The sequence below is a fragment of the Sebastes fasciatus genome, chromosome 23, assembly GCF_043250625.1.
Source record: "Sebastes fasciatus isolate fSebFas1 chromosome 23, fSebFas1.pri, whole genome shotgun sequence".
Taxonomy (NCBI): domain Eukaryota; kingdom Metazoa; phylum Chordata; class Actinopteri; order Perciformes; family Sebastidae; genus Sebastes; species Sebastes fasciatus.
The window spans coordinates 2,801,233-2,813,732 of NC_133817.1; the positions used below are offsets into that span (position 1 = coordinate 2,801,233).

Sequence of the window (12,500 nt, forward strand, 5' to 3'; positions counted from 1 at the left end):
AAATGACTGCATGATGATTGCACTACTAAAGGGGATCAATTTGCTGTGTAGTTTCTTGGGAAAAAGAAACTAAACACTTAATGAACAAAAACTATATTTCAGTGTGGTCGGTTCAGTCGCCGGTCAGTCGTCACGGGAGAAGTTCTCGTGCTTGTAAAAATGGAGTAAAAAAGGACATAGCCTGCGAGGGTGCTGGCCTGGTGGGCATGTGCGGCGGTAACAGTCACCCTGTTACCCTGAAGGTCAGTCTCAATATGACAACATGAGACCATCTGCCCAACAACCCACTCTGTTCCTGTGTGTGTGTGTGTGTGTGTGAGCGTGCAGCAGAGTCACGTGGAGCTCCAGCCTCTTGAGTCATCACTGAAAACTTTCATTGAGTGAAACACGCATGTGCCGCCCACGTCACTGCTCGGTTTCTCTTATTGAATAGAAAGTATTTTAAACATCTTTTACTACTTTTATGGTATGTATAACATATATTCTCATTATTGTCAACTAAATATTTTGATAACAATAATAAAGTCCAGTTAAAGCCTAAAGAGTACATAAAGAGTACATAAATGTGTGAGCAAAGGGTTTAAGAAGTACACATCTGCACACCTTGTGTTTGTAATACCAAGAAGAAATGTCATTATACATAATATCTAGGTTTTCTTTCTAGTTTTTGAGAGACGGACCTGTCCTTGTGTGTGGATGTGTGTGTGTGGACGGTGGGGAGATGCTCACTCGTTTGTCAGTGTTTGATGTCAGAGTTTGCACAACCTTGAATTACGCCGGATGTCGTGGTATGTTTGGGTTTCCCAGACAGCTGTTTGTTCTGTGGAGAGGTCAGACACATATATTTCTCTCTAGTCCAATACATTTCAATACATTCTTCTTTTATGCATATTTAAGACAATAACATGCAATATTCTCAACTGGAGAATCATCACAAGCAATGGGTCAATTAGTCGTTAGGTGAGGCTCTAGGGATGGTCTGCAGACCTCTGTCAACACTTTGTCCAGAGGGAAGCACCTTGACCACTATTGGATGGGTTGTTGTTGTTGTTGGTACAGACATTCATGCTCCCTACAGGATGCATTTTGATTGATTTTGGTAACTCAAAAACAAAAGAATGAATTCTCTTGTATACTCGAGGGCTGATATCATGTTAAAGCTGCAGTAGGCAGAATGTTTTTGGCATCATTGGGCTAAAATCCCATAATAACCTTTCAGCATATTGTAATTCAAGTGTTCTGAGAGACTTCTGCTCCTCCTCATGGCTCTGTTTTCAGTCTTTAGAACATCTAGCCTGTGACGGGAGACTTTGACCAATCACAGGTCATTTCAAAGAGAGAGAGCATTCCTATTGGCTGTCTTCCGGCTGGTGGGCAGTGCTTTGTATTTCCTCAACTTGATCTCAACATGGCTGCAGGTTCACAAACGTTCTCATGTCACAGCTAAACCGTGCACTACGAGATGATTCTGAAAACATCTGAGGAGAGAAATAGGCATTACAGTAACAGAATATTGATTTATATTTGATCAGCGCTGCCTAGTTTGACCGTTTGATCGGAGTTCACGAGTGATTGACAGCTGCCTCTCATTGACCCAGATGGACAGCAGACCTCAGATCAGCTCTGACTGCTTGTTTTCCTCCGGTCTGTGAAATCTTGCAGATGCCGTTAGGAGCACCGGAGGACACAGCGCTGCTCTACTGCCATGATACAGTGACCGTTTTATAAAAATAACAATACAGTTAGCTCAGATTCTTGGCCTAGTTACTCTCACTAATGGATTTCCGTTTCCTCAGGAATCATAACCTTTTCTAGTTTCTGATGACGCCCGACCGACAATCTGAACGATGAGTCAACTATGTACAACTGAGAGGAACTGATCCAGGTTACTTGACGTTATTCAACCGGCTTTCAGAACATCATGACATTCATTCATACTGCTGCCCTATACGATGTCATTGTGAGCTCCTGTTAAAGCTCCCTCATCAGCTGATTCTGACTCTTTGTGTTAGTGCCTGGAGCACTCTTTAAATGACCTTTTTGCTTGAGTATCTGGAGGGCGAGCAGACATTAAAGAGAGGTACTGGAGGAGAAGCCTGCTGAGTGGAACCTTAAAGTTTCAACGTCAAACGTGTCGTATCGGCAACCCAATGACGTCCTCGGTTGATGATATCACTGCTCCTGCAGACTGCCTCATTATGATACTCCCACACAACCCCCCCCCCCCACCTCTCTCTTTCTCTGTGATATGAAAGTGTAAAAGGGAAATGGGTCAGTGAGGAACCCTCATATGAAGCAGCGGGGATCTTTGAATAGACAAGCTTCTGCAACATCTGCTTCACGCCCTGCAGGATGCCTGGAAACATCAGATCAGGTACTTATTGCAGGAACTTCATGCATGATTCTGTCTCTTTATTTAATTTCAAAACACCTTAAAAGAGCCCACAGCACACGTACACTTTCTCAGAAAGCAGAGGAAGTGATCTCATTCTTAAGAATATGATTCAGGTAGAGACTTGTTCTGTGTTTTCAGTGAATGTTTTGTTTTATTTAGCATCTTCTTTCTTTTCTCCTGTAGTGTATTTTGTGTGGTTGGTGTTGGTCTGCCTGTTGTTCTGCAGCAGACTGACCAGCGTGGGTGCAGCACCCATCTGTACCAACGCCCAGGCGGGGTGCCACCTCCTCTCCCTGGCAAACCTGTTTGACCGGGTCATCCAACACTCGGCCAGGACGCACAGCATTTCCAATGACCTTCACTCCGAGTTTGTAAGTCTCCTCCTCGTGCAATCTGTCTGACGATGCTTTTGTAAAGGGATATTTATGTTTGCTAAATGTGTTTTATATCTATAAATATGGATGATATGTGTATGTTTTAACTTTTGCATTTTAGACAGTCTGATACAACAGTCCTGCAATAATAATAATAATAATATAAAGGTTCTAATGTTTTAATCTTCAACTCTGTGATCATTTGAGGATGTCGTTTTTAGCTGCTGTTCAACTATACTGTGTTATACTGACAGATATTCTATTAATCAGCCTACTCTCATTGATACAAAATTTATAATAATTGATAAAAAACTGGCAACTGAGTGCACACACACACACGGATATACTTCAATTGTCATTTGTGATTACTTGCAACTGCAGGCCATTCTACTATTTCATTCACAGTTGACATTTAGAGGACACCTGACCTCTGACATTTTCATTCTTGCGTTCATGTTCGTCCTGCCAGGAGCAGTACTTCCTGCCCAGTAAGAATCAAATCGGCCGGGTCAGTCGCAACTGTCACACCTCCACCATCCTCACCCCAAATGGCAAGGAGAACGCTCAGAGAATGACGGTAATTAACCTTTATAAAAAGATATCACCCTGTCGTCGGCATGCACTGTCCGCATCATATTTGCCCTTCCCTTAATCCCTCACACAACACGCTTTTTTATGTTGATTTCCCTTTACTTATGTTATGCAAATACTGTCCTTGATACACTGTCATGACTGAAAGGAAGGCTTGAGTTTGAAGTGTATTAACGGGTCCACCTGTCCTGGTGTCGCCGCAGAGAGAGGAGCTGACCGAGGTGATCCTGAAGCTCCTGGTGGCGTGGAGGGATCCTCTGTGGCACTTCCACCAGAGCATGGCTCACCACCACGACTTCAACAACTTCAGCTCCAACAAAGCTCTGGAGATGAGCGACATGGTGCACGAGCTACGCAAAGGTGTAGAGAAAGTGGCAGAGAAGGTACAGTATGTCCTGCCAAACTATAAAGATGTTTAGATGAGCAGTTAAAGTACTAGCTTTAAGTGTAGACATACGTGGCAGTATGTATAGTAGATGCTCGGAGGTGCTGTGTAATGTACTGTGGCTTCCAGGGATGTCGTCTCAGGTTGTGTAATCTTAGTGACACAGATGACAAAGACTTAATGTCACACAACAGATCCAAACTGCACCGTTCACCCTCGGGTGACCTTTTGTTCTGATTCAGCGCAAAACATTCAGCCACGATCTAGCAAGACACGAAGAGGGCACACTTTGGGCATTTCTGTCTTAGTGCAGAGAATCACACACTTTAATGACGTCAAATGTTCAGAACAGCTTCCAACACGTCTTCAAATGTTATATGAACTTAACGTAGGGTCCATCATTGATTGCATTAGTGTGCTTTGCTGTCTATTTTTGTAGGAGGAGGAGGATGTTTGGCAGACTACACAAACTTTTTATATCTTTTTATTTTAATAATATATATACACTCACCGGCCACTTTATTAGGTACACCTTGCTAGTACCGGGTGGTCTTCTGCTTCAAGGTTGGACGTGTTGTGCGTTCAGAGATGGTATTCTGCATACCTTGGTTGTAACGAGTGGTTATTTGAGTTACTGTTGCCTTTCTATCATCTCCAACCACTCTGCCCATTCTCCTCTGACCTCTGACATCAACAAGGCATTTTCATCCACACAACCCCCGCTCACTGGATCTGTTCTCTTGTTGGGACCATTCTCTGTAAACCCTGGAGATGGTTGTGCGTGAAAATCCCAGTAGATCAGCAGTTTAATACTCAGACCAGCCCGTCTGGCACCAACAACCATGCCACGTTCAAAGTCACTTAAATCCCCTTTCTTCCCCATTCTGATGCTCGGTTTGAACTTCAGCAAGTCGTCTTCACCACGTCTAGATGACGTAATGCATTGAGTTGCTGCCATGTGATTGGCTGATTAGTTATTTGTGTAAACAAGCAATTGAACAGGTGTGCCTAATAAAGTGGCCGGTGAGTGTAGTATATTAAAGTCGTAAATTTACGAAAACTTTAAAAGACCTTTTTAAGATCACTACGAATGCAATTTAAGATCTACTTCACTTCCATACTGGCAAGAAAGTACTTGGAATTACTTGCAAAGTAAATTAATTTATTCACTGAAACACATTCCTTCCAGCAGTTTTCCCAGTCTTTGAATTTTTTTCTCTCATTTGCCTCTCAGGGCTTCCGTAAATATATGTTATATTCTATCTATTTCTATTATTAGATTTCTGTCTGCTCAGACACACACTGGGGTTTGTTATAATGTGTGTACGTGTGTCCTCTCCTCTCCTCTCCAGATGCAGGTTTTGGGGATAACAAGCAACACCGTCAGCAGCCTGGCTTCTCCCGAGGTGTCGTTGCCGTCCGACAGCGCCGATTGGCGCCTGATGAAAGACTACGACCTCCTCTACTGCTTCCGCCGAGACACCAACAAGGTCCAGAACTACCTGAAGATCCTCAAGTGTCGCATCGTTCCGGAGCACGGATGCTAAAAGGACGGAAAAAACGACGACCGATGGAGGCTGCGTTTAAACTTCTGAAGATATCAACGTGTTGGGACTGGAAACGCTTCGGTTAGAGACTACACGGATGTTAACTGATATGTTCACTCCTATCACGACCGGAGCTCTGCTGGAACCCAAAGACTCTACTCAACCCCACCACCCCCCACTTCATGCCTGATATTATAGCGTGTGGACAAATGTGAGTTGAGTATGGACAGGATGGAATGAGTGTAATGCATGTTTATGTGATGTTTAAATATAATATCATTATAAAACATTTCAAGATATCCTCGTATTTGTCATTTCTACAGAGATAATGTATTTTATTAAAATATATCTCATCTATAGGCTACATATCTACAGACTATCAGACGGCACACAGAGTGCATTATTATCACACTGTCGGAGATGTGTCGGTGTTTTTGCTCCGCTGTTCTGCACGGAGCTGACACCCGACCGCTCGCTCACTCTCTCTCCTACCTGGCTCTCTGAAGCTCTGTTCCCCGCTGTTACCCGGCAAAGGCGGCGGTGTCAGCAGCACGGAGGTCCCCGGGGACCGCCGGTACAACAACCTTTTATTGTGATGTTAATAAAATGTACCTGAATCCAGGAATACGTAGGATATCACTACTGACATTCATGTAATATTACGTCACAATGTCTGCTGTATTAGCCGTGTGTTTACTACGTGTTTATTTGCGTATAGAGCGGGGAAGTGAGATCGGATCACAAGACGCATGTGGAGACGCATTCTAATGCCAGGTGTGAACAGACGTACTAAGAGCTGTCCACTTGTGATCGCATCACTGAGGAAGCATGTTAATACCAGGTGTGAACAGGGCCTGTGTTCGCATATTGCCACCACCTCAGCTGCAGCTACAGGAACAGTTCAACTGAAAATGAGCACATCATTCTATGCTTGCAATGAAATCCTGAAGGTTAATTCATCTGAGCATATAGTTTGGGTTTCATTATGTTTATTGAGTGAGAAAAAAACTAAACAAACAGAACATTGCACTGAAATTGTGTGGTGGCGTGCGGTTTGGATTTGCAAACCAGCAGCTTCAGGATGCAGCTGCTATGGTGACGACCTCTGGCCTTCCACTGCTCTGCTCTACACAGGACACGTGAACGGAGCCGTCCCTGCAACATAGAGAAAGATTAATGACGTACAAAAATCAATCAATCTGATATCAAGTGCCTCGTGCTCTGAATCCTGGTGGATACCTTTTCATGGTCACCACGGCGTCGATGTCGTGGTTCTCCTCTTTGGGCTGCAGGTTCTTCAAGACAATCTATACATCATACACACAAGCAGATACAGGGTTAATTTAAATTATGAATCAGTATTTTTATACACCCTCTGATCTACACCGATCAGCCGTAACATTATGACCACCTGACTAATATTCAGTAGCCCCCCCCCCCTACTGACCCGTGGAGGCCTGGACTCCACTAGACCTCTGAAGGTCAGTAGCAGATCCTTTAAGGCCTGTATCAGTTGCAAGGTGGGGCCTCCGTGGATCGGACTTGTTTGTCCAGAACATCCCACAGATGCTCCATCGGATTGAGATCTGGAGAATTTGGAGGCCGAGTCGACACCTCCAACTCGTTGCCATCCACATGATGTAAGAGAAAACGTGATTCATCAGACCGGGCCACATTCTTCCATCGCTCCGGGGTCCAGTTCTGATGCTCACGACATGCCCCATTGTAGGCGCTTGTGGCGGTGGACACAGGTCAGCACGGGCGCCCTGACCGGTCTGCAGCTACGCAGCCCCACACGCAACAAACTGCTCCTCACTGTGTGTTCTGACACCTTTCAGCATTAACTCTTTCAGCAGTTTGAGCTCCAGTAGCTCTTCTATTGGATCGGACAACACGGGCCAGCCTTCGCTCCCCACGTGCATCAATGAGCCTCAGGTCTGACCCTGTCGCCGGTTCACTGGTTTTCTTTCCTTGGACCACTCTTGGTAGATCCTGACCACTGCAGACCGGGAACATCCCACAAGAGCTGCAGTTCTGGAGATGCTCTGACCCGGTCGTCTAGCCAGCACTATCTGGCCCATTTCTTCTGCTTCCAACACAAAGTTCAAATTGTTCACTTGCTGTCTAATATATCCCCCCCACTGCCAGGTGCCATTGTAACCAGATAATCAATGTTATTCACTTCACCCGTCAGTGGTTTTAATGTTACGGCTGATCGATGTAATCGAAAAATTGGAAAGCCAAAAGCTCCCTGGTGATGCCAAAGGGTTAACATTTGATCCGGTGTTACCTTCGCTAGCTTTTCTGGCTCCTCTGTGACACATCTCTGGTAAATCTCCAGACAGAGGGAGGATAGTTCCCCCCCTCCGCTCAGGACGTGATGTCTGCGGGCGGGGAGCGGCGTGCCCGACGGAAGGAGAACGGTGAACACCTCAGCTCCTGATTCGTCCACCTCCTGCAACACCCACACACCACCAGGCCAGACAGGAAACATTAGAATTGTATTAAAGTCGTTGGATAGAGTTACAGTTATCGAATTAAAACATTTACATTCAGGTGCATGCGAAAATAACACGTGTTTTTAAATTGAGCAGTATACCTTCACTAGTATGTCAGAGACAGAAACATCCACTGTGACAGACTCTTCGTTCGGGGCGAGGCTTTCTTTGCCGACCAGTAAGCCGGCCTCCAGGGCTGCTCCCACAGCGATGACCTCATCGGGAGGTGCTGAGTTGAGAAGCTCCACATCAGGAAACATGTCGCGGATCATCTGCTGGAGGCGAGGGATCCTGGCCGAGCCTCCGCAGAGAACCACCTGATATATACAGACCGCATGAAAGTCTTTATTACGGATTCGTCCGAGGCTTTTATTTTCTTGAACTCACATTCACTATCAAAATAAAGGTCACTCTCATCCACATCATTACAACTATACATGCACTTGGGTCATTTCAAATCAATGCTGCCCTCACACACCGACCGTACCTTGTTAATGTCGCTGGTGGGGAGTCCCGCCTTCTCCAGCAGGGGTCTGATTGGCTGGATGCTCTTGTTGAAGAGTGACGAGCAGAGTAGCTCAAATCGAGCTCTGAGAAAACACCACACTGAGGTTGTCATGTCGGTAACAACTATTTATCCAACAAATTTCATAAGCATAAAAACATATTTCTGCATGACAATATATAGACAATACATGCTTACACTAAATCTGCTCGTAAAGGCAAACATCACAATACATGTCTAAACAAATCCATAAGTGTGTTTCTGCTCTATCCAGCAGCAGTCCATGGTGCCTGCTAGGGGTGAGGAAAAATCATGAAAAATGATGGGGAGTGGAAAAAGCCAAAGCTTCTCATATGGACATACATTATCTACTGATTCTATACGTGCACTAACGCCTAAGTACAGTAAAGTTGAAATCCTTAGCTGTTTGGGTAGTACAGTAGGTAACATCATTCTTTATCATCTGCATGGTGAAGTGTTGATAGTTACCTCGAGATGTTGCATTCAAAGTCCATGCCGTCGTGCAGGGAGTCAACGAAGCAGTTGGCCGACCCCAGCGTGGACAGAGAGTGTTTGGCCATGTCGGCTCCATTCATCAGCTTCATCATCGCCCGGACATTACTGCTCACGTCATGCTTATAGGTGCTGCACGACAAACGCAGACAAATAACATGAGGATGGCTGGCAGGAGTCAAATACAGTATAAACAAGCTATGGAATTTATTGCAAATGCATCTGTCAGTCAGGATACAACAAGCTTTTAGATCATACAGTTGAATCAACACCTCTCTAAAACAGTTTCTGAACATTAGAACCTTCATGAAGGGAGGATTTATTGCAGGACTTTTACCCAGCTGTACCTAATAAACCGGCAACTGAGTGTATATTAAAGGGATAGTTCCCCTCAGAAAGGGCTGCGGTGAAAATATTCTAAATATAGCGTACACTTAAACTGATTTTTTTAGGTGTCTAAATCAGTTTTGTTGCTGCCTCCGTCCACAGCAGTACATTACTTTGCTCCCGTGCTGGTACTCCTGTCTGTTTCTCCAAACTCCATCTACTGTAGGTAATAAACTGACTATGGAGAAGTACCTCCTCATACAACCCCACTTAAAAAACCCAATAAAGTTTACTGCTCAGTGCTGTATGTGACCTTCAATAGAAGTGTGTAACAACATGAAGTTACTGAGTGTGAGGAGAGCTTCAGGGAGCAGCAGGAAACGCGGTAGCTACCGTTTGAATTCGGCGGCGAGGTGCTGGGCCAAAGCCTGGGTGAAGCTCTCTCCTCCGATGCTGTGGTCGGTGTGGGTGTCGAGAACCCGGATAATTCCTCCGTTGACCTGCAGCACTGTCACACTCAGGGACGTCCCGCCCAGCTTATACACTAGAACGTGGCTGCCAACACAGACATTTTGATGTCATGAGTCCATTAAGCAATAAACAGGTTAACTTTAACATGTACCAGGAACACAAGCTGCAGCTGCGTACCTCTTCCCAGAAGGACAGTCCTGTCCGATGTTGTAGGCTAACAGAGCAGCAGCGGGCTCGTGGATCAGCCTCAGTACATTAAAGCCTGCAGCTTCCGCTGCCTCCCTGCACAAAGCAAACACAGCAGTAGACTTTGTTAAAAGGTTTCACTGTCTCACAACAAAACACAACAGTAGTAGATCATAACGTGGCCTAACCTCAGAGCACGCTTCTGAGCATGTGCAAACTCAAAAGGCACGGTGATGACGGCGTCGGTGACATCGGAGTCCAGAGCGGACTGAGCCGTTTCTGTGAAAATGGAAATGATTGATCAACTTACTGTTTATCTACAAAGCATGTATGTGTGTGTGTGTGTGTGTGTGTGTGTGTGTGTGTGTGTGTGTGTGTGTGTGTGTCACAAACTACCTTTCATTTTTTGGAAGATGAGTTTTGCGACATCATGTGGAGCAACATACTCTGGGTGATCTCCCACTGTAATCTCATAAGAAGGCTTGTCCCCTCTGTTGACCACCTGAACACACCAATCACTGCTTTACCAGGACAGTCAGTCGCTGTGCTTTATAAACTAAAACTAACAAACCAACCGGCACACTTCTGACTGAAGATGTCAAGTTAATCAAGATGAACAGCATCAGAGAAATGAATGTTGTCTATGTTGTAAAGCAATCATTTCAGACATGTTGGGGTAAAAAAACAACACAGATTGGATGTGTTAACAAACTCACCTGACACTTGGTCTCTGTTTTGTGAGCTTGTGTCTCTGGATCATCGAAGCTGCCCATTGAGAGATATGGGAGAAGAGAAAAATCTATTAGTCACTCTGAACATCATTTGAGATTTGCAAACAAGAGAGTATTTAAGTACCTTCTCCCCAGCACTTGTTTCACTTTAACAACTGTGTTGGCGGCGTTGCGGACCCGTCCTTGCTTTGCTGCAATACCTACAATCTGCAGAAGATAAAAAAAAAAAAATCAAGCATTAATAATAATAAACAGCTACAAGGCAGAATGAGGGAGCTACAGAGGCTTTACAGCTGCATCACATACTTCAGCTGTCAATAATGGAATAATAATTAGCTTTAACCTTTACCTAACTATGAAAGGTCTGATAACTGAGTCTGATGTGAAGTGAAGTATACTGTATGTTTTACCTGCTCAGTGTCTCTGTAGGACACCACAGCTGGAGTCACTCTGTCTCCTGCATCATTAGCCACCACATCAGCCCGCCCATCCTAAGAAAAACACACACACACACATATATATATGTCCGGGCAATGATATCATTTCAGTTGCAAAAGATTTATCGGAACCATTTTTCGTTCCGCCGGTGGACCCGGACGCTATTCTGTCTTTCAGAGGTTGTAGCGGGCTCAGTTTTAAAGCTAGAGTGAAGGTTCTGGCCTCATATGAAACTAGAAAACCTAATGAATCCATCCCCTAGACCCCCTGTGCCCCCCTAAAGACCCCTGATTTCAAAATACTCCTGCTGGTTTACAAAGCACTAAATGGTTTAGGGCCAAAATACATTTCTGATCTTCTTCTATGTTCTGAACCATCCAGACCTCCCAGGTCATCTGGATCAGAGGCCTGTACTACGAAGCGAGTTCAACATACCCAGGGTATCTTTAGTTATCTGGCTTCACTTAACCTAACAAACGAGATCTCGCTAAACTGTACTAAGAAGCTGGTTATCAACTCAGTAAGTCAACCCAGAGTTTCTCTGTCCGGTTAGGAGCGCGTTCACATGAACGAGGAGGTGTTTGCAGTTTATAACCAATCACATAGGTGCTTTCATAGGAGTTGATCTCTGATCTGGAACATAACCTGCTCCGGAGCAGGTCAGCCGTTCAGCATCAGTTACCATGGAGATCTACCCCGGTAAGAAGTGAACCAGCTTCGTAGTACGGAAAACCCAGAGTTAACCCTGAAGTCACCTCGATAACTGCAAATCCTGCTTCGTAGTACAGACCTCTGGTAAGAATACGTTTTTATGCACCAAATATCTGGAAGAAGCTCCCAGAAACCTGCAGGACCTCCAACTCTGAGCTCTTTTAAACCAAAGCCTAAAACGTTCCTGTGTGCTGCTGCCTTTTATTAAACCAGATAATGATCTTATATACTGCTCTAGAGCTTTTACTCTTGTGTTAGATTCAATTTTAGCTTCTATCCTAGCTTTTATTTTTATCTTGTTTTTATTTTCTAATCTTTAAATTGGTATACAAATAAAGCTGCCTTGCCTGTACCCCCTAAAGACATCCTGTACCCCCTAAAGACCCCTAAAGACATCTACTGTTGACCTGCTATCTCCCCAAAAAAGACATCCTGTACCCCCTAAAGACCCCTAAAGACATCCTGTACCCCCTAAAGACCCCTAAAGACATCCTGTACCCCCTAAAGACCCCTAAAGACATCCTGTACCCCCTAAAGACCCCTAAAGACATCTACTGTTGACCTGCCATCTCCCCTTAAAGACCCCTAAAGACATCCTGTACCCCCTAAAGACATCTACTGTTGACCTGCTATCTCCCCTTAAAGACCCCTAAAGACATCTACTGTTGACCTGCTATCTCCCCCTAAAGACCCCTAAAGACATCCTGTACCCCCTAAAGACCCCTAAAGACATCCTGTACCTCCTAAAGACCCCTAAAGACATCTACTGTTGACCTGCTATCTCCCCCTAAAGACCCCTAAAGACATCCTGTACCCCCTAAAGACCCC

At 44.8% G+C, this 12,500-nt stretch overlaps 2 protein-coding genes across 2 annotated transcripts in view; one reads left to right on the forward strand and one right to left on the reverse strand.

Moving 5' to 3' along the window:
* The first annotated feature begins 2,262 nt into the window (after positions 1–2,262).
* On the forward strand, positions 2,263–5,354 carry prl2 (prolactin 2). The gene is made up of 5 exons (XM_074625008.1): positions 2,263–2,374; positions 2,579–2,766; positions 3,239–3,346; positions 3,564–3,743; positions 5,098–5,354. The coding sequence occupies exons 1-5, from the start codon at positions 2,353–2,355 to the stop codon at positions 5,290–5,292; spliced, it is 693 nt and encodes a 230-aa protein (XP_074481109.1). The 5' UTR covers positions 2,263–2,352; the 3' UTR covers positions 5,293–5,354.
* Positions 5,355–6,264: 910 nt separating this feature from the next.
* hspa14 (heat shock protein 14) overlaps positions 6,265–12,500 on the reverse strand; it is a 7,860-nt gene continuing 1,624 nt past the window's right edge. The window contains exons 2-14 of the mRNA XM_074625005.1: positions 10,934–11,014; positions 10,648–10,730; positions 10,509–10,557; positions 10,189–10,294; positions 9,981–10,071; positions 9,784–9,888; positions 9,529–9,690; positions 8,785–8,940; positions 8,278–8,380; positions 7,892–8,107; positions 7,583–7,747; positions 6,532–6,599; positions 6,265–6,447 (exon numbers count right to left, since the gene is read on the reverse strand). Of these exons, the coding sequence (XP_074481106.1) occupies positions 6,369–6,447; positions 6,532–6,599; positions 7,583–7,747; positions 7,892–8,107; positions 8,278–8,380; positions 8,785–8,940; positions 9,529–9,690; positions 9,784–9,888; positions 9,981–10,071; positions 10,189–10,294; positions 10,509–10,557; positions 10,648–10,730; positions 10,934–11,014 (1,464 nt within the window). The 3' untranslated portion in view covers positions 6,265–6,368. The remainder of the gene's footprint in view (positions 6,448–6,531; positions 6,600–7,582; positions 7,748–7,891; positions 8,108–8,277; positions 8,381–8,784; positions 8,941–9,528; positions 9,691–9,783; positions 9,889–9,980; positions 10,072–10,188; positions 10,295–10,508; positions 10,558–10,647; positions 10,731–10,933; positions 11,015–12,500) is intronic.

Excerpts from the sequence above, each read along its gene's own strand:
- prl2 (XM_074625008.1), top strand. The coding sequence starts at position 2,353 with ATGCCTGGAAACATCAGATCAG. Across the intron at positions 3,347-3,563 it reads AGAACGCTCAGAGAATGACG|AGAGAGGAGCTGACCGAGGT; the intron begins GTAATTAACCTT and ends GTGTCGCCGCAG. Across the intron at positions 3,744-5,097 it reads TAGAGAAAGTGGCAGAGAAG|ATGCAGGTTTTGGGGATAAC; the intron begins GTACAGTATGTC and ends TCTCCTCTCCAG.